This window comes from Amborella trichopoda, chromosome 2 (assembly GCF_054954075.1).
Source record: "Amborella trichopoda isolate Santa Cruz 75 chromosome 2, AtrichopodaSantaCruz75HAP2 v2.0, whole genome shotgun sequence".
NCBI classification, from domain to species: Eukaryota; Viridiplantae; Streptophyta; class Magnoliopsida; order Amborellales; family Amborellaceae; genus Amborella; species Amborella trichopoda.
Genome location: NC_142337.1, coordinates 55,811,818 through 55,833,601, shown reverse-complemented (window position 1 = coordinate 55,833,601; position 21,784 = coordinate 55,811,818). Strand labels below are relative to the sequence as shown.

The window sequence follows — 21,784 nt, the reverse complement described above, 5'->3', positions numbered from 1 at the left end:
GATTATTCTCGACTAAAGAGGCTTGGGAGTTTATTCAATTATAAGGGTACCTCTCAGCCGATTTTTAGAACCTTGGGGTCATTAAAATATCATCTTCGAGCAAAATGGTTCTCGTGGTTGACCCTTCACTAATGTTTACCCACTCTCTCTCATGCAGCAGCGTGGGAGAGCGATGACCCCTCTTGTATGTCATTTTTGCAAAAACAGTGATGACAACCCCTGCCAGCTACTGTTTCTCTGCGATTTTTCACATGCTATATGGAGATCTCTTACATGGCGTTGTGGGAAACGCTTTATTTTTCACTCTTATGTTCCTATCATGCTGAGAAGTCTTTCATATTCATATCAAATGGTTTTTTCAATATTTGGACGTTTATATTCTTCACAACTATTTATATTTGGGTGGAATGCAATCAGATAGTTTTCCAATCAGGAGGGAACAATTTCTTCGACGGATCATTTCTCATGTTCGGGAGTTAATTGATGCTAAATCATGGGCATTCCATGTTTCAGAAAAAGCAATCATTAAAAATCTACAATTTAATTGGCATTAACAGAGGAATCAGTTGGCTATTCTAGTGGTATGGTCATTTCCTGACCCTAATCACTTCAAGCTAAACATTGATGGGGCTTCCTTGCATAACCCAGGTGGAGCAGGTGGGGGTGGTGTTATTAGAGACAATGATGATGCCTTTATTGCAATGTTTTCAAAACCTTTTGGAAGCGCTTCTTATAACTATGCGGAATTCTTTGCTCTTGAAGAAGGTCTGACTCTCGTTGTTCTGTTAAAATGTTTCCCTCTTCCGATTGAAGGCGATTCAAACTTACTTGTAATGCTATTCATAACACTATCGACTCCTTGGAAGTTATATATAGTTGTAGCAAATTGTAGACAACGTATTTCTAATCATGGGTGGTCTATTACCCATTTTTTTCGTGAGGCCAAATGGTGGCCGAAATTCTTGCAAAGATTGTCACATCTCATTTACAAGCTATTGTTTGGCGTTCTTGTCCACTGGACTTTATTTCCCTTGCTTTACTTCATGATTTGTCATAGGTGCCATGTTCCACGGTTGTAAAGAAATGAGTTGTAATCTTTTTTATTTTAAAATATTAATTAAAAAACAAGTAGAGGGCCTTCTCTCCCACTGATTTACCCAAAAAAACTTAAGAAATATGAGAATGAAAATCTAGACATCATATTGTGTCATGCTAACCATCCAGACATAGTGGTCATTTCTTTTACATAAGTTGCCAACCTTATAAAAATGGGGTGCACCTTAAAAACCATAGGAAAAAGATTGTTTTAAAACTGGACACCTTCCAATTGATCATCTTGACCTCAAGACGTGTAGATTTAAAAAAACAAAAGAAAAGTGCCAGAATAATTCATCTTTGAGCTTTAATTTTCATAATTAGGGGTTGAAATAGATTTTTAGACTGTCATTTGGATTTCTAACACCAAACTGCGCCTTTCGTAGGGTTCAAAGGTGCTTTTTGACTATTTAAGGTTGACATTTTATATAAACAAGGTACTTCTTTGTATCTAAAGATTTTCGAAATATGCAGTTTATGCAAAGTAATTATGGCATTATATACCATATATTTTAGTGGAACAACGTAAATTTGACATGTCTTTTAAGATAATATTAAAACGTATCACTTTTTTTAATGATGTGTCATATTCATACCATCCAAATAAAGTAAATAATTTAAATTACTGTAACATTACTTATATAAGGAAGATTGCAACCTTGTATACAGTTATTCGGTATTCAAAAGATATGACTTGCATTTTTATCAAAACAGGGCTTTGTCGTTTTATTAATAGTATTTTTCCATGTAATAAGTTTGCATTTTTGTCCAAACAAGGATTTGTTGTTTCTTTAATTGTATTTTTCCATGTGAATTATATAAGTTTCTCATTGAAATGGATGAGTTTTTCCTTTTAGTTTTCGAATTGAAATTAGAACACAAGTTTTCAAATGAAAAATTCTTTTGGTAAAAAAATTCTTTAATGTAACTTGGGATAGTGTGAGAATGAAACTTTGGACATCATATTGTGGCACATAGCTCACGGATCATTCAGACATAGAGATCATTTCTATCACATAAGGTGTCAACCTTATAAAAATGAGGAGTACCTAAACAACGCAGGAAAAGATTGTTTCGAGACTGAAAACATTTGAATTAATCATCTCGACCTCAATATGTATGGATAAAAAAAAAGAGTGGTTTTGGTGAGTCAGCAAGCTCATTTTTAACGTGAAGTCCCTTGCCTATCTAATGTCCATGTCAAAACATGTTACATCTACTAAAAGTTAAAATGGACGGTGAAGAAAGAAATTAAAAAAAAATAGCATTATATTTTAATCATTGCCATGGTTGAGATTATTGAAACCTAAATCTTTGGATTGAAGCACATCTTCGAATTATATTTTGTAGGGAGACTGCACAAAAATAGTGTGAACCAACTGACTCACCAAACGTTTTTTTTATAAAAAAAAAAAAGTGACAAAATAATTAATCTTTGTAGCACATTATCCCCACTATTTATTTTCATCGTTTACAAATCTCCTAGATTTGCACTATTTTTTTATCCTTAAATTTCATAATTATGGGTTGAAATGGATTTTTCGATTATTGTTTTTATTTCTAACACAAAACTATCTTCAGTGGCGTGTAGAGCCGCATTTTGATTATTTTAAGGTTGACACTTGATATAAACAAGACACTTCTTTGTAACTACAGGTTTTGGAAAGATGTGGTTTATACAAAGTAGTTACGACATCCTATGCCATTATTATAATTGACATGTCTATTAAGATAATATAAAAAAGTGACACAAATTTGAAGAATATATCAAGTTTATACCATCCAAATAAGGTAAATTATTTAGATTGCTATAACATTATTTCTACCAGTAAAATTGCAACTTTGCATACACTTCTTACGTATTAAAAAAATATGACTTGCATTTTTGTCGAAACAAGACTTTGTTGTTCCATTAACAATTTTTGCCTTGTTCTTATTGTAATCTCTTTTCAAGAAATAAAATTACAGAATATTGTTTAAAAAAACAATTTTTTGCCTTGTGAATTATAAGTTTCTCATTGAAATCAATGAGTTTTTTCTTTAAGTTTTCTAATTGACACTAGAACATAAGTTTTTAAAGGGAAAAATCTTTAAGGAAAAAACTTGAGAAGAGATGCATAATGAAGAGCATTTATTTGATCTCAATTGCTAAACATACAATAATTTTAGGAATAAGCTCAACGCTAAGTGACCAAATCTCTAGTTCAATATTGAAAATATAATAAATATGGGAAAGCAGGGTGGTGGCGCCTAGTGAACTCCACCTCATGAAGTAATTAAATTAAATATAGACGGTAACTCTCTATGTAATATGGGACCAACAAGCGTAGGTGGTCAGGATCATAATGACTATGTTGGTTAGATTTTTTGGTCCATGTGGAGTACTTAGAACTAACATGGGCGAGATACGAGCCTTAATTGTCATCCTGAACATCATTGTGGATAAAAGTTCAGGGGATAATCTAGCGATAGAATGTGTCTCATTGAATATCATTAATTAGTGCAAATTGGAGTGGATGATTCCATATGCTTAAGTTTGTGAATTCCAATTTTGGAAAAGTGCGAGAGGCTCAATGTTTTTTTTGTACATATTTTTTGAGAACTTAATAGAAAAGCGTATGACCCGCTAAGTAGGGTTAAGAGTGGGGATTTGTTGGTGTTGCACAGTTGAGGAAGGGTTGTTTTTCTATTGATTTTGTTTTACTCTTGGTTTTGCTTTGTAATTTGATTTCTTTTGAAATCATTATTATTAAAAAAAGGTGAGGTATGTATAAGGTGCCCTCCTTATAGGCATCTTTAAATTTTACGTAGATGTTAGAATCCTTATGATGATAGGAAAATATACTACTATTTATAGTTATAAATTTTAAAATTCTAAAAAAAATGCGACCATTTATCATCGGTACAAGGTGGTCACAATTAATCTTGACCATTAGATGTGAAATTCGATTGTTGCATTTATTTCATTGACCAAGCTCAAGCTTCAAAGAAAGTTTTCTTAAATTTTGTGACACTCAAGCTATCGGATTTCACATGGGATGGTTGTACATAATTGTGACCACCTTATATAAAAGGTAAATAGTCTCATTGTATTACAATCCCATTCTAAAAAAGGAAAAGTTTATATAGCGCCGAGGCTCTAAACAATCAAATTAGATCCTACCTCAAAAATATCACTAGAAAATATTGTTTTGATACCCAAATATCTTCAAATTGATCATCTAGACATCAATATGCATAGACAATGAGAAAAAAAAATGGATTTCAAGTTTTGGAAATAGTGTATTTTGTAATGCATTTTTGGACCTTCAATTTTCAAATTTTCCAAATTTTCATAGGCCTACTCGATCTACACTATTTTTTAAGCTTTAAACTTTGTAAGTAAAGATGAACATATATTTTAAGGCTATCACAAAGATTTCCAATATTGAAACTGCATTTCTCAATACTATTTGAAGGTAGGCTTTAATTTGATTATTTAGAGCCTAGGCTCTATACAAACCGCACCCTTCTAAAAATAGTATAGATTGAGCATATCCATAATTATTAAAAAAACTTAAAACTAGGCGGTCCAAAGAAATTTTCACAAGATATGCTACTTTTAAAACTGCAAATTATTTTTTTCTCTGTATCTATGCATCTTTAGGTATAAATAATCAAATTGAAAGGTTTTTTAACATCGAATGCCTCAATTCTAGATGATCCTTTTATATAAACTTTTTTTAAAAAAAAGAAAAGAAAAAAAAAGCAAAGCTTGGAGTAACTTTAGCGAAAGCTGTTTATGTTCGCCTACAATATAGAAGTTCTATGTCCCCTTATCTAACCGTCCATTTTTTAATGGAGGGTTAAGATTGCCCCAATCACAATGTCGTGTCTATACACTGTTTTATTTTTAATTTTTTTTATAAACTTTTTTGACACTAAATTTTAGACGTATATTCCTATATTAAACTCGCACTAACGAAAAATATACAAAAAATATTTTTAATAGAATAAAATGACCAAAATATCTTTGAAAGTTTCAAATGGTATTTTGGTCATTGGTTTTTATCAAAAAATTATTGTTAATATTTTTTATAGGTGTGTCTCAATAAAAATATGATACATACTAAATTTCATATTTAAAAAAATTATATTAAAAAAATTAAAAATAAAATACTTTGAAACGTTGGATCTAAATCAAACGGTGAGTGACTCCCTTCATTAAAAAATGAAACGGCCGGATGGTAGGAGAACATCTATGTTACAGGGGCAACATAGAAAGCTTTCCCATTACTTTATCCCCGTCAGGGTAAAAGCGTCATCGACTGAAAATATTCTCCGAAAAACTTCAAATGTAAAAGCAAAGCGGACTCTTCCACCACCGTCATAAGTTACGGCTATTAGGCGGGAAGCTTCGCCATACCTCTCTCTCTATATATCACCAATCAGCAAATCCCTCTCTCTCTCTAATGGCAACCAGTAACTAGGGTTTACTCACAACTCATGGACATTGACTCCTCTCTCTTTCTCTGAAAAGGCGCCATTGAGAGGTTTCACTGGCTCCATTTGTCTCCTTCGACTGATCCAGAAACCTAGGGTTTCCCCTTCAATTGTCTCTTCAAAGCTCATTTGGTGGTGACGGATGCAATTCTCCCTCTGAAAGGAGGCAACAACAAGCTCCACTTAGTTCCTCTCTCTCTCTAGACCTGCTCAGAAAACTAGGGTTCATCCCTTTTCTCTGTCTCATTTTTCACCATGGCCATGAATTCTATTCCCTCTCTAAAAGACGCCATTTATAAAATCCAGACCTATCTCCTAGACGGAATTTCCAAAGAGAACCAGCTTCTTGCAGCTGCGAACCTAATTTCTCGAAGCGATTACGATGACGTTGTCACAGAAAGAACCATCACTAATCTATGTGGTTACCCTCTCTGCAACAAATACCTTCCATGTGATCGTCCAAAGAAGGGGCGATACAGGATATCTCTAAAGGAGCACTCGGTCTACGATCTCAAGGAGACATGGCTTTATTGCTCACCTGAATGTGTAATTAACAGCCAGGCCTTCTCAAAATTGTTGAAGCCTGAGAGGTGTGAGTTCTCAGACCCTGGTAAAATTGCGGAGATATTGAATTTGTTCAGTTCACCGAGTATTGAAGAGAGTAATGCTGGTGGTGCAGAGAAGAATGAAAAAATAAGCTTAGCGTTTTCTAGTTTGACGATACATGAGAAAGAAGATGTGAGTGTTGGTGATATTCAGTCTATGGATTTTGTGGGACCGTATAATGCAATTGAGGGGTATGTGCCTCGACAAGATCAGGTTCCTCCGGTTCAAAGGAAAGGTAATTTGTGGTTTTTTGGGCTAATTTGATAAAAGAAGTTGAAATTTCATGTTTTAACCCGGAGAAGCCAGTCACAATTACTTTTAGGATTGGCTCAAGTTCCCTTAGCTGGATACTTACTTAAATTGAATGCACATATATTGGGAGATGAAGAGAGTCACTCACTTGGGTTAAATCGTGAATCAGGGAATATCTTGCTTATCTTTTGGATGGCCAATGAAAAGCGTGGGTTTGGATTCAAAAATTTTGTTGCTGAATTTGGGATGGTTAGTGAAAAGAGTGGGTTTGGATTCATAATGTTGGCTCACTGGGAGGCTACATTGGTATGGAATGAACCAAAGTTCAGTTCATTTAAATATCTGTTTATTATGGATAAAAGTTGAACAATTCAGGTCTGGTTCAAGTCAGTTTTTTTTTTCTTCTTTAACTGAGGCATAGGAAAGACAATAGGGTCATCTGCAAAATGCAAGATTATTCAAAAAAGGCGAGTTACACATTGAAAATCACTTTGGTGAAGTCCCTTCTTCAAGTGGGCAATGGCCCTGGGGCTATATTTGTTATATAAAAGATGCTACATATGAAAAATGCTATATGAAACAATCCACTTCTGCAAAGTTCTGCTTAATGATTCGAGCATAATGATCTACAAGATGGGGTTCCATTCTCTTAGACTGTGGGGCACCAATATTTCTTTTTGAAACTGGTTAACAAGTGTGGTGCACCGATATTACCTTTGAATTTCAATCTATTATGGAGAGTGAAATGCAAGACTTGAAATTTTTCTGCCTCTTCCCTCTAAAGCCTGTACATGATGAACACCCGATTCGGATAATCATATTGTGTTTACAAAGTTGATGAATCCACATAAGTTGATGAATCCACATAACCAAATGCTGTTTTCAGATCTGAACATATATACAATCTTAAGTGTCCCTTCTCTAGGTCTAGTGCTCAACAATTTATAATTTCAAATTTTAACTTATGCAAAATATTGAGGATTCTATTCTTGAGCTATAACATAATATGAACATTCATGCAGCCTCCTGGCTCCTGGGAAATGATCAATTGTATAACTAATTTCTCTTGAAAGTTACCTTTGTAGCATTTTTATATAATTCTTTATCCAAATTAAGAATTCGGTGTCTTTTGCCCTCCTCCCCTGTTGAGATCAATTTGACCGAAGTGCTATTAGTCTTAACGATTATCATAGAGGAAGAAAAGAAATATCTTCAAGATATACATAAGATCATTATTGATATCCCAAATGGCATGAAAGAATGCAGCTGAGAAATCATTAGGACCAGGAGCTTTAGCTTTACTTGAGACAGCACAATTATCCCTGGGAAGTCCCATTAGAAATGGTTAGCATTTATTGCCCTATAAATTTTCTGTAAAAGCCATCAGTCTCTCCTCTCCCTCATAGAAAGTCTGTGGAAGTCTGGCTCCTGAATCATAATTCTTCCTTCTCATATTACTAGTTAAGTTACGGAAGAAACTGATGTTGAGTTCCCATTGACTTCCTTTTACCAAACTTTTACCAAAGAATTGACATAAGGTTGCTCATATGGTCTGACTTGCATCCTTTCTCTTTAAATTTGAATTTCTCTGTTTTAAAGTTTATGCAACTTCCCATATGTTACGATGTATTGATTTTTAGATGAGATCCCTGGTGGGCAATTAATAGGTGATGGCTTGGAGTGAGCAATGTGTTCTTACAGCCTGCTTAGGATCTGGGTTTGTTGTGCTTCAAAGAGGATTGGTGCAGGGATTGCTTTTATCTTGACATAAAGTATACTATTTAAGTTTGTATATGTATATGCTTTTATGCATATGTTCTCAATATCTTGTGTTTTAATGCATTAATTTTCAAAAAGATGCAAAATGATTGAAAAGCGACCCATTTTTTAGCAGCCCCATTTTTTCATTAATGATAATTAGATCATTTCATATGATAGGAATTTACATAACATGACATGGCCATTTTTTAGACAGTGTTATCAGTTATTTCATTTTCACATAATAATTATTAGTCGCTTAGAGTAAATACTGTTACATGTTAGTTTTAAAATGCAGCCACATAGCACGTTATGCGGCCACATAATGCGTTATGCAGTCTGGAGTGCATTGCTCTGGGCCGCATATGCAAAAAAAAGTGTTGCAGTTGCATATGAGGTGTCACGTACATATGCATATGAGGTGTCACGCACATATGAGGCCATAATGTATCACGAGCGATGCAGCCACATATGCGATCTGTGCTCGTGGGTGGAAAATAAGCCCATGAGCATAGAGAATAGACAAAATTGTCCCAAACCGACCCCTTCCCTGCTGCGTCCCCTGTCTCACCACCCCCCCCCCCCCCCCCCCCCCCCCTCCCCCCCACACACACACACACAAAAAAAAAAGGAAAAGAAAGAAGGGAAAACAAACACACATAAAACCAAAAAAAAAAAGGATCCTAAGGTGATTAAACCGATATTACTGGGAATATTAAAGCATGCCCAAAAGCAACCGATGAGATCTGAAAAGAGATTAGAGGATACAAAGATAGCCAAGAAAAGCGAAGGAAAAGAAGAAAATGAAACAAAAAGAATTGATAGAAGAAATTCAAGTATTTTATGACTTGTCTGATTGGGAGTTGAAAATTGATTATCTTTTTTTTTACATGTCATAAAGACAAACTTTTGGTCTTTGACTCTTTGGAGTTTAAACTTTGAAGTTTGGAGCTATGGATATTTTACATGAGATGGAATGGATTACTTTGTTTTACAAGTTAATTGTATTAGGCATTTAAACTGTAAAAGATTAGATATTAGAACAACAAACTCTATTACTGTTTTTATCAAAACTATCATCGACTCAAAGGCTTAGATAGCTAATATTTTATAGATATTGATTAAATTTAAATACCTACTACCACATGAATCACATTGATTTTTTTTTATATTATTATTTTTTTTGAATTTTTTTTAAATGTATTGACTGCATTAGAGGTGATGTGTCCGCATTGGGACCGCATCAAGCCGCATTGCCACATCGGATCCCTGCTGCATCAGGTCTGCATGACAATTTAAAACACTGCACGTTACTGTGGATTTCAAAATTTTTACCTTGTTTAGACATTTTACTAGTCTCATTACCTTATAAATCTATCCTTCCAAGTATGAATGTCCTTGTTCCAAAATGTTCCAATCAGTGTTCTTAAAAGCGATCCGCCGAACACCTAGGCAGGCGCCTGCAGGTCAGGAGGGCCAAGGCGCCTTGCCAAGGCCTGTGCAGGCCTTCTAGGCGGGGTGTCCCTGTGCGTTCACCCAGGGATCCTGGCTGGCACCTCAAATCTCACTTTTTCCCCTGCTAAAACTACCAAAAAAAACCTCAAAAATTTCTTCAAGTCTAGATTCTTATTTCCTCTTATGTGTATGGATTATGGGATGGTATGGACTATGGACAATAGATTGTGATTGTATTGTATTTTTGGTTGTGCTAGTACTTTTGTTTGGATTTTAAAATTTTATGATGTGTTAATGTGTTATTGTCATATACTCATATTCGTGTTGCACATGTATATGGTAGTGTGGTACTCTGCCTTTTGTTTATGGAATATGGAGTGAGTCTATGGAGTGTGTGGATTTACTTTGGTTTGGTTACTATGGATTGTGGATCATGTGCATGGAACTATAGAATGGAATGGTAATAAACTATGGATTGAGGTTATGGATTGGTATGGATTATGGTTAGATTATTTGGTTATGGACTGTATTTTTTGTAGTAGTGTATTACTTTGGTTTGGATTTGGCATGATTTCCAATAAAAATGCGTAAAAAAGGCCCGAGTATGCAATTTGTTTTACACAAAATGTGGACCTAAAACAGGATTCTGTAGGCACCCCTGCCCCCTGTTGAGCCTGGGCTGCCGAGGTCCTTGGGCAACCACCTAGGCGCTGGCCAGCCAGGACCCCATGGCCGCCTAGGCACTGCCCGGGACTTTTGGAACGCTGGTCCCAATGTCAAATGAGTGGGTTATACTTGCTTAAATAGTAAATCCTACTAAATAGTAGGGGAATTTCTTATCAGTTTTGTTAATCTTAAAATATTTTTCTACTAAATATTGTGGGTATTTGTCTATCCTTCACATAATTGTCTCACTCTGTGAGAGATGGGTTTATGCTGTTTGTATAATTGGTCAAATCTATTTGCACCATGTAAATATTAGTCTAGCTTGCTTAAGTGGTAAACAAAGTGTATACGATTTGCTAGCTCATTTTTTTTTCTCATTTTAATTATCATGATATCTAATTAATGTTCTTAATCATATATACCACAGGGTCTAAAAGTGGCAAGTCAACCACGAAAAAGGACCCCATTTATCCTGAGACAAATTTCGCCAGTACAATAATAATTGGAGAACCATCTTCCGGCAACCTCCAAAAGAATTCAAGTTCCAAATTCGTAAATGACCACGTTCACGTAAATGTTGAAGGTTCAAAAAGAGAACAGCATGCTCAGGAAAAGTCCCAATCCCACCCAAAAGAAACAAAATTACGATCTGCTTTGAAGAATTTAGGTGCAAAGGCTTCTACTCGTACGGTTTCATGGGCTGATGAGCAGCAAACAATAGTTGAGGGCATCCAAAATATGACATTAAACAATTGCCAAGGGATAGAATCTGGTTCGAAATGCAAAGAGAGCTCAGATTCATTGAGTGTCGAGGACACTATGATTTCCTCTCGACGTGCTTCAGCAGAAGCATGTGCAAGTGCATTAACTGAGGCAGCAGCAGCTGTTGCTTCTGGCCAATCTAATACCCTTGATGCTGGTAAGAGAAATATCTGTTGTATGAGTTTTATTATTTGTTGTTTATTCATGAGAGATTGATTGAAGTCTTCCTCTTTAATTTTCCTTTTTGTTGCAGCCTCTGAAGCTGGAATTCTCATCTTCCCATGTCCAAACAGTGTAGAAGAAGAAAACATTCAAAAAGTGGCTGATGAACTAAAACCTGAGGAAGGAGAAAAATGGGTTAAGAGGCCTTCTTTATTGCACACTGGAGCCTTTGACACTGAGGAAGATTCTTGGTATGATGCACCTCCAGAGGGCTTTAGTTTGACTGTAAGTGCCCCTGATATTTTTCATTCATATCGAGATATGTTGGAGTGATTCCTTTTCTTTCATGGAGTGATTCCATTTCTTTCATTTAGGACCATATGTCAAATTTCTATGATGCATGGAGTTTTGAATCTGGCAGTTATCGTCATTCGCGACAATGTGGATGGCGCTTTTTGGATGGGTAACTGCATCTTCTATGGCTTATATTTATGGGAGAGCTGAAAGTGCTGAGGAAGAGTTTGTAGTTGTCGATGGGAGGGAGTATCCACATAAATTTGTCCTGGGAGACGGCCTTTCTTCTGAGATTAAGGAAACTCTTTCTGGTTGTCTTGCTCGTGCATTACCAGGAGTTGTAGCGAATATCAAGTTACCGACTCCTATTTCAACTCTCGAAGTAGCTCTGGTACTTCTTTTGGTTTAGTTTCTTGTGATTTTCATAATTCTTCATTATTGAGCTTTATAAATATGCAATAGACTATCTGTACTGTCACTTTAATATAACATTTCCTAGCTGAGGCCTATATTGGGTGAACCTCAATTACATACCCTAGACCAATGGGAACTCATATCACTTGTGTGTACATCTTCCCATGGGCATGGTGATTTGTGTTTTCTATTTGAGATATCATTGTGAAAGTTCTTGTTTGTGGAAGTTAATACACATGCCAGACCATTCAAGCAGATCTGTTGGTGTGCCCTTTTATAGTTGATTGTCTTAATATAAATTAGTACAAGCTTGCTGATGAAGAATCAAACTCTAGAGTGAGTTCAGCTGAAGCACATTGTGAAGAAGATAAATGATTTTGTAATTATGTTCCTAGATTAAGACAGCATTCGAATGAATGTACATCGTTTGTTACAATTTTTAGCTTTGAATCTGAGAACATATAAGCATGAAGTTTCTAGTGTTGGTTAAAATAAATGCAGCTTGGTTTGCATGTCTTTCATAAAATTGCTGCTGAATTTTGAAGGACATTAATTACTGATTGTTTTAGTTTGTGTTAAATAAAAATTTGGAACATTCATGAGCATGATATAAATTATATAAGGTGGAAATGGGTAGGTTGATGGTGGCCTGGCAGGATATGGGAGCTAAGTATGTTGGTGAAAGTGATCATTTGGATGGAACACACATTTTGCTCTTTTATTCGCTGCTCCTTCCATAGTATCTTGCCCACTTCACTCAGGCTGTTAGTATAATCTGTAGTCTTAAGTACAGCTATAGTGCTTTCAACCTTGTGAGGGAATTTGCCTTGGTGTATCTGTCGGTAGGAGCAGCGCAAGTGCTTCATCTTCTAAGATGGTTGCTCCCTCAACAAAGGATGGGCAGTTGGTGGTCAGTACCACGAGCTGCAATTTGCTTCATAAATCACGAAGTCACGAATCACATGATCCATACACACCAGCAAATCATATTCAGTGATTGATTCTTAGGCAATAAGGCTGTTTTTTTTGGTTTGAAAAGGTTAACAATTGTATTAATTGGGGATGTAAGAGTACAATATTAGGCCACCTGAGCAATTCAGGGGCTATTTACTACAAAAAATGGCTTCCCGTATTCAGGAAGCACTATACAAAAATGCCTTAGGGGGAAGTGTATAAAGCAAAAACAGTAAGAGGGGAAGGAGTGGGTGCTGGGGGTGAGGCTGGGTTTGCAAAAAAGTACTCAGCCAGTGGCATTTATAACACCCGCCTTGGCAAGAGAGTCAGATGAGTTGCTCTCTTAGTAAACATGTCTCCAAGTGATCATGAGTCCCTGGTTCATGTGAAAGATATGTCAAAGATGTGGATTAGGGGCCATGGGCAGGTAGCTGCACCAGAAGCTCAGGATATGACATTGCTTGAGTCGCCTTCAACTTTCAGTGAATGGGTCCAGGATCTGTCAAACGGTTTGAGCCCCTCAAGTAAGGCTGGGGCTTCGGATTTTTGTGAGTCTGAGTGGCTGATGTGTTTCGAGAAAGCGGCCAAAGTCAAACCTTTATGGTTCCTAAAGAGGCTTTCGATGCCTGCGGGATCAGGGTTGCCAAGGGAGCAACCGTTGAAATTAAGTTTAACACAACCTGGCTCAGATGGTCTCCACAAAGAGACACGGGGGATGCTCTGGGTTGCGAAATGTACGTCATGCCAATTGAGATGGAAAGCCATGGAGGAGAAGCCTTTGTATCTTGTGGTTGGTTTCCCAAAAGATGACTGCTGATTTGATCCTTTTGAACATTGCGCAGTGGTGGATCTTTGCACCTGGAATCTTTGATTATTGCATTCTCTCCAAATCTCCCAGAGCAAAGCAGCAATGGAAGCCTTCCACAGTAGAAAAACTTGAGAAGCCCCAGGAACATAAGTGGAGCGAGGAGAATGGGAGGGGGATTGGTTCTGGGGGTTACCCAATGCCATTGAAAAAGTTGTTGCAGGGCACCCCAGAGGGAAAAGGCTATAGGGCAGTAGATGAAGAGGCTATAGGACACTTTGAACTTCTGGATTCTATGCATATATTCTTAGAAAAAAAAAACAAACAACAAAACTTTTAGATTCTATGTACAAGTACATGGAATCCCTTTATATTGAGCTTACATGAAGCTTTGGAAGTTTCAACTTTGGAATTTCTTGTTTCTGCTTCTTTGCTTTAAATTATCTAGAGTTTAGCTCATTGCATCCTAACATATGCAAGTGGAGATCATCTGAATATGGATATGCTCCGAACCTCATTAAAGTCCTAGCAACTGGTATCCCAGTTAGCTCAACAATCCTCTTCGACTCCACAGCATTCAAACAGCCACCCCCAACATAAAGAACAGGCCTTTTGGTCCTAAAATAATGGTACAGTCTTTTCCACTGAAAAGTTCAGGGTTTTTTGGTAATTGATTAACATAACCATGAATTTTCATCGGTTGATAATAATCAGGTACCACCATTTGTTGCTGAACATCTTTAGGCACATCGGTCAACACAGGATGAGGTCGACCCCACAAAGCTAGAAAGAAAGCTTCTCTAACAACCCTAGGAATATCATCGACATTAGGAACAAGATAACTGTGCTTGGTTATAGACCTCGTCACCTCAACAATGGGGTGCTCTTGAAAAGCATCAGTCCGTATCATTCGTTTGAGGAACCTGACCAGTAATTGCAACTAGAGGAACATTATCCTGCATTGTATCAACTAAACGACTAAGATTGGGGAAGGTAGGCTTAGAGAGAGAAAAAAGAGGAAAGCAATAGAGAGAGAGAGATGCGAAAGAAAAAAGCGAAAGACAGATGGCGAAATACAAATATTTATTTTGACTTTGTAAGAGCCATTATTAGTAAGGGTATTTTAGTCACAAATTAAGCTGAAAAGTACCCCAGGGGGATAGATGAAAAACAAAAAAATATATATTTTAGGGTAATGGGTGTAAGGGACTTTTCAACAAGGGGACATCATTTGGATAACATTCCTCCCGTTTTGTTGATTGTTTTTTTTTTTTTTGGGGGGGGGATATATAGTAATTTTCCCTTTTTTTAAACAATATGGTTCTAAAGGGCCTTATGCAGAATCTAAATGCGGATGGGAATCATGCCTTATTGATCTCGGTGCAGCTTGAAAGGTTTAGCAGAAACTCTCCCATGCGGGCTTACTGATGTATTGGACAAACAGGGCGATTTCGTGGTACTTGGGGATCTTGCCGTGGTCCTTCACTGATATGTCACTTGATATTTTGGAACAAACATGCGAGATTTTAAACAATCATTGCTCTGTCTAGAATGGCATAAATGAGGGCGCAAGGCATAAATGATGATGATGCTCTGTCTAGAATATTTCTAATATTATCCATTTGATTGAGCTTGGCTTGAAGCATAAAATACGCTTACTTTTGATGTCGTTAATAGCGAAAATTTTAAAATTCCCTGTAAGCATAATAACATGTTCACCAAATGATATAAGTTGATGCAGCGATTAAAAACACTGACTTGGCTTGGACTTGCTCAAGTCTTAAGCTGAGTCAGCAGTCCAGCTTAGCTGAGTCTCACCAAGACTTGGCCAAGTCCTTGTAAAAATAACACAATCAGTCCATGACCTTGTGAGAATCAGGCAATTTTTGAAGTTCCTCAACCGTAAGTGCCACCCTGCAGGTTCTGGGTATGGGCGATTCTGACCCTGGTCACCGAGGTTCTGAGTTACATTTCTGTTCGGTTTGTTTCATCCAATGAAAATTGATCGATTCTAGTTGTGAGCTTTGATTATCATGAATTATTATGATTCTTCTGTACTTTAAGACTATTGTAATATTTCACTAAGATTGTGTTTGCTTTTCAGGGCAGGCTACTTGACACAATGACGTTTACAGAAGCATTACCACCCTTTAGAATGAAGCAGTGGCATGTTATTGTTCTTCTATTCCTAGATGCTCTCTCAGTTCACATAGTTCCGGCTCTTGAACAACATATTGCAAGCAGAAGAACACTGGTTCACAAGGTGAGGCAGCTGTACAACTAGTGTGAATCCATGTATTATGCATATATGTAGATTTGAAATAAAAATTTTGTTATTTGGATATGAGTGTATATTTACTCAAGTCCTAATGATCTCTTCTATTCCTGGTATGAATTTCGCTTGTATTTTATGCCTTGTATATGCATCATTTGTCCCCTCATATTTGCATTGTGCTCTGCATCAGATTGGCTGAAGAATCAAAATGCTATGCCATAGTAAACTGGTAACTGAAAATTTTAAGAAGTGTGAAATTAATAGAGAATTACGCAAGATGGAAGTCAATTTCAGAAATTCAATGAAATAGTGAAAAAATAATGAAGAGATGGTCTAAATTTTGTGCGAGTTGTAGTTTATTTGAGGCTACTGCATTTTGTCATGTGCAGCTGTAATCGACTATATGAGAAAATTCAGAAACAATGAGGATTTTGGACTCAAGATCCCATGTTATCTACCGATTTGGAAAGCTTCAATTTGGCCCGTTGTAGGTTTCTGTTTGTGTCGGGGAATTTCTTTCTTATCATTTTGAGGGAAATATATCAGAAACGAGAAAGACACCTTTGGGCTTCCTTGCCAGCAAAGCCCCTAATAATGCTGATGTATGATCTGTTTGGTTTTGACCCTGATTCTTGTGTGGATCGGGAGTACATTGGTTTATGGTTCCTTCCATTTTAATTGGCTGATCATATTTGAATGGATTTTGATATCTGTTCTTTTATGAGTGAAGTGACAGGCTACATTACTTCATTACTTTCTGGGTTGTGTGAGCTCCATCTCCGATTTATTTTTTTTTTTTGATGATTTGTATTTTCAAGATGCAGTAAGTTATGCATGTCAATGCTGCAAGGCAAACTTTGTGATATAATTTTCCTCTCTTATTTTTTTGGGTTATTTCAAGTTGTAGCAACAAAGGGTCTATGAAGCAAATTACTTGCATATGGCATCAGCAAGAGCCACCTGTTAATATTGCTGATGCAGTAGATGTAGAATTCCATTGTGCTCCGTACAAAATTATGGCGTAAAAATACCTCCTATATGTAGCCCTAATGTTTCTAAATGGATTTCTTCTTAATATTGCTGATGTGGATCCTTCTACAGTGTACATTGAAATCCAATTCTTTTTCTCAGATAAGATTATAGCTGGATAGTGCTGCCAATTGAATGTCCAGTTAGGGTGTGAAGAGCTGAGGCACAAATGCCACTCTCCAATACCAACACTTAAGTTGCATATGTAGTATCAACGTCTTTTCTTTATGTTTAACAATTGAATCCCTGCTTACACACCCACCCACCCACACACACACACACACATACACACACAAAGAAAAGAAAAGAATGTGAAGCTGCTAGACTAAAATGATGTTTCACGTGAGGATGGTTTGGCTTGCTTGTGTGTATGTTAACTTTACTTGTTGAGGGGCTAGGCTAAAGAATTTTTTGTGTTCAAATTATATGTCGTGTTTTAGTTATCCAGTTAGTGAGAAATAAGATAAGATCCCATTTGGAGTGTTGATTTTCGAGTGACTGAACTACAATTAGCATAGTAGGCGACATCTAGGGAAATTGGTGAGATTGCTTGCAACATGTCATGACCATGGAAAGAGACACAAAAGACCAAAGCTAGTTGGTTTTGTTTTGCTTGGTAAATGATTGGCTAGTTGTTTTCAGCTTGCGATTTCAAATAAAGGTCTAGGTTGACTTTTACTTGCTTTAGGTGAATCTGTAAAAGAATTTTCTTTTGCTGCAACTGAGTGTAAATGAATATTAGATTAACTCCCATGTGTAACTTTAAGAGTTGAGCTTAATTGGTGTAAGCCATGTAATGTTGCTGTTATTCAACTTCGGGCAAGGTTATATGTGCTCTTCCAATGATTTTAGCTGCTTAAATGGCTGGCTAAGCAGCGGAATGCAACTGCTGGGTGGGCTTAGTTATATGAAATCCCTTGGATCTTTTCTGTGCATACTGATAATTTTAAGTGGAGTAATATATACATGATCTGGTGTACTAGCTTCTGAAAGGTTTTGGCTATATTTTATAAAAAACACACACTATTAGTTTTTCTGAAAATGATGGTATGAATTTATTTCCATTTTATATTTTTACCTATCCTGTTAGATCTCTTTCCTTTGAGAATTTTTTGGGTGGAACAGATGCTAGAGGATGCTCAAGTTAGCAATGAGGAGTATAACATCATGAGGGACCTATTTCTACCTGGACAGTCTGCACAATAGTGGAGATTGAAAACCCATTGGACATTCATAATTGAGAGGATGGGACCATACACCATATAGAGAACTCAACATCCATCTTCCATGTTTACATGTGCATCGGACTTGAGTAACCATTGCCCCCAAAAATCTGAGCTGCTATAAGAGTCGGGAACAACTCATGACCCACTGTTTGGTTAAATAAGGACGGTGGATGTTGGGTTGAGTCTATACACAGACGGGTTATATGGAATATTTCCCCCCGCAGGGATTTATGGAAAAAAATGCTTTAGCAAGTCACTTCAGAAAATGAAGTGGATCCGGCAGCTGGTACAATGTAATGGTGTTTTTTTTCCTGCAAGCTTGCTTATCCAGAACTTCCTATGTGATACACAAAGGACTGCTCTGATGAATGAAAACTATGGACTATTATGTTGAAAGTAATGGCCTCCCTCTTGCTCCTCTTTTTTACTTTTCCGTTTTTTTTTTTATCCTTTTTTCCTAAGTAGAGTGATGTGTTTTCATCATTGCAATGGTTATTGGTTATAGAATTGGGGCATCTAATGTGTCGATGGCATGTATGGAGCATCCAACGCCAACTGGTGCCGTTAGATCATATTTACAAACCTAACATACCCTCCCCTCTCCAATCGTCATCGTCCAACACTGAACAGACGGTAAGGGGGCATGTCTCGTATTAAGCTTATTATTATACTTCTTCCTCTGAATTTTAGAAAAAGAAATTGGAAATGAAGTCTCTATGGTGGGGTTCTTTCTTTGTTCACTGGAGAGGTTAGAGGCTGACAAATGCGTTTCCTGACAGCTTAATGGCAATTATTGTTTTTGGGATTTGGATGCTACGGTTGGGGGGATTTTTTAGGGGTGGCAGTGGGTCGGCCTGGGTCTGGAAATGCACAATAAATATATATATATATATATATATATATATATATATATATATATATATATATATATATATATATATATTTTTTTATTTATTTATTTATTTATTTATTTTTTTTTCTAGACCTGAATTGTGTCTGGGTCAGGTCACTTAAGACTCAATTGGTTTCATAAACTTTGATGCATTAGCAAACTTGAGGAGAAGAGGCAACATGCAAGTGTTAGCAGTAAAAATAAAGGGCATCTGGGAAGAGGTATTCTAAATTATTTTAGAGAGACCTTTCACTCCGTACTTAGGGGAAGGACTTCTGTTGAACATGTCCATTCAAAATTAAGGGTAGGCATTGTGCTGATTTGGAAAGCCCACTTACCTTAAAAGCAGTTAAGACGACAGCTTGTCCACTTCTAAGAGATAAAGCTCCTGATCCTAATTATCATCAAAATAACTTTCTAAGCTCCTGATCCTAATTATCATCAAATAACTTTCTTCCAGTTTTACTCAAAAAACATAAAAGGTGACTTGGTGAAAATGGTTGAGGAATTCTACCAAAGGGGTGTAATTAACATGACTGTAACCTCCACTTCCATAGCGATGGTTTCCAAAAGACGGTCCATAGAGCACTTCAATGATAATATGCCTATCAACCTTTCGTCAAATTTCGTATAAAATCATTGCGAAAGTTACCAGCCATCAGACTCAAAAGAGTCATCCATGATGTTATATCGGGATAGCAATAAGCTTTCTTAAAGATCGACAAATCATGGATAGTGTTCTTACGGCATAAAAATGTATACATTCTAGAAGGCTTGTTGGGAAGCGATAATAGTATGTAAACTGTTCTTCGAAAAAGCTTACAACAGAAGAGTCATCCATGATGTTATATCGGGATAGCAATAAGCTTTCTCAAAGATCGACAAATCATGGATAGTATTTTTACGGCATAAGAATATATACATTCTAGAAGGCATGTTGGGAAGCGAGAATAGCATGTAAACTGTACTTCGAAAAGCTTACAACAGAGTAGGGATCTGAGGAAAGACGGAGGAATTAGATAAGAGCTTGTTTGGTTAACACGCACGTTGTGAGACAGGCAGAAGACTTTGTGGGAAAGTGTTTAGGGTAAGCCATTTTGGCATGAGGTAGGTAGTGAGAAAAAAGAGAGGGCTCACTTTGTATACGTTCATCTGAACCTTTCTCTTTGATTTTTATGTTGGGATGTGGGTGAGGTATTTTTTGGTGTATATATAAAGAAAATGTTTAGAACGAAAGAAGTGGAAAATCAATACTCAAGCATATGAGATACATTATAGATTATAAAAGTGATTTATTTAGGAATGTGATGATGGATTAGGAGAGTACCTTAAAGAGTGATACTTACATATATCTTTAGAAATGATAAACATCCCAAAATAGGTTAACATTATCATTACTTCTTAATAAATTTAGATATCATTTTACTCCCTACTGAAAAACTAGACCTTACATTTCTACATTCTTCACATATTCTTTCATTCTTTCCTCTTCCATATATCTCATCCCCCTTTCTGCAATTTTTTGCCAGTTCTTAATTTTGAATTATTTTTTAAGAAATAATTTTGATAGAATGCTTCGTAAGCGTGGATTTACCATGAAATCAAAACATTAGAAACAGGAAGGCAGGGGAGAGAGACTCTTGATTTGGCCAAGCCATCTGTTGCACCATTTGCTTCACGAAGAGTGTGGCCAAAAGAAATTTTCCATCTCGGAAGTGCACAAAGGTTTAAAATTTTGATCCAATGAGAGAAAAGGACCGCTGGACCCCTTTGCTCTCTCCTACACCATTTGATAACATTAAGTGAATCCCCTTCTACTATAATATCTCTGGCAAAGCCCTTGTCAAAAACAATAAGCAAACCTTGATGGAGGGTAGTCAAATTCAGCATGATTGATAGACATAATACCACAAGGACTAAAGAAAGATAACAAGATCCCACCAGAGCTGTCATGCACTAAACCCCCTACACCTACAGGATTTGCATTCCCAAGAGAACTGTCAATGGCTAAAAGTGATTGTGACCACTTTTTACAAAAAATAAATGGCTTCATAGTATACAATCTCATTTTTGTGCAATACAATATTTTGTCTTTTTTTTTAAAAAAATATGATTTATTTATATCCATGGCTATTTTTGTTTATTCTCTACATCCATAATAGCATTATTTTGTAGGTATTTTTCCTTTTTTACGAATCTTGACAAAGGTCAAAGAGATTATCTATGTTCCTTTTGATTTTATTTAAAGAAAAATTATAACATATTAATTATGTATTATGTTGTTTCAACATGGTTAGATCAATATTTCTCTTGCCTTCGCACAAGGAAGTTAGGTGCTCCTATTATTTGAACTTCGTGACCACGCCTTTTGAAGCTATAGCTTTCCATTATTTATTTAACATTTACATTTTTATTTTGAAAAACTTGTATGCATGGAAGCACACGTGCAACGCACGTGCCTTGAACTAGTAATGATATAATGATTGTTGTTGTTTTAATATTTTGATATGAGAATAATATAGTGATCGATATTGCAACATTATATTGACAAATCTAGATTACGAATGTCTGATATACATGGTTTTGTGTTATGAATGATTTGATTATTAAGGTGGATATAAACCAAAATTGATCAATCATGTGAATGAAACATGATT

The 21,784-nt window shown here is 36.3% G+C and overlaps 1 protein-coding gene and 1 pseudogene across 6 annotated transcripts; one reads left to right on the top strand and one right to left on the bottom strand.

Annotated features, from left to right (window-relative positions):
* Positions 1-5,563: 5,563 nt before the first annotated feature.
* LOC18431390 (RNA polymerase II subunit B1 CTD phosphatase RPAP2-like protein) lies at positions 5,564-18,631 on the top strand. Of its 6 annotated transcripts, none has more exons than XR_016049696.1 (6): positions 5,564-6,418; positions 10,742-11,233; positions 11,330-11,523; positions 11,660-11,923; positions 15,815-15,968; positions 18,135-18,631. XR_016049696.1 is itself a non-coding variant. In XM_006841515.4 (6 exons), exons 1-6 carry the CDS (start codon positions 5,833-5,835, stop codon positions 18,213-18,215), a joined length of 1,776 nt encoding a protein of 591 aa, XP_006841578.1. In that variant the 5' UTR covers positions 5,564-5,832; the 3' UTR covers positions 18,216-18,631. The 6 variants fall into 6 exon arrangements, 3 of the variants coding, with proteins under 3 accessions (XP_006841578.1, XP_020521116.1, XP_088714837.1); XR_016049697.1 differs by lacking the exon at positions 18,135-18,631 and adding an exon at positions 16,370-16,845; XM_006841515.4 differs by having other exon boundaries at positions 15,810-15,968.
* Positions 14,146-14,667, bottom strand: LOC148783363 (acetolactate synthase 3, chloroplastic-like; annotated as a pseudogene).
* Positions 18,632-21,784: the final 3,153 nt, after the last annotated feature.

What these genes read in the sequence shown, in the direction of transcription:
- LOC18431390 (XM_006841515.4), top strand. Translation starts at nt 5,833, where the DNA reads ATGGCCATGAATTCTATTCCCTCTCTAAAAGACGCCATTTATAAAATC. An exon ending in ATCTAATACCCTTGATGCTG is followed by an intron (nt 11,234 to 11,329) that starts GTAAGAGAAATA and finishes TTTTTGTTGCAG; the next exon opens with CCTCTGAAGCTGGAATTCTC. An exon ending in GAAGAACACTGGTTCACAAG is followed by an intron (nt 15,969 to 18,134) that starts GTGAGGCAGCTG and finishes TGGGTGGAACAG; the next exon opens with ATGCTAGAGGATGCTCAAGT.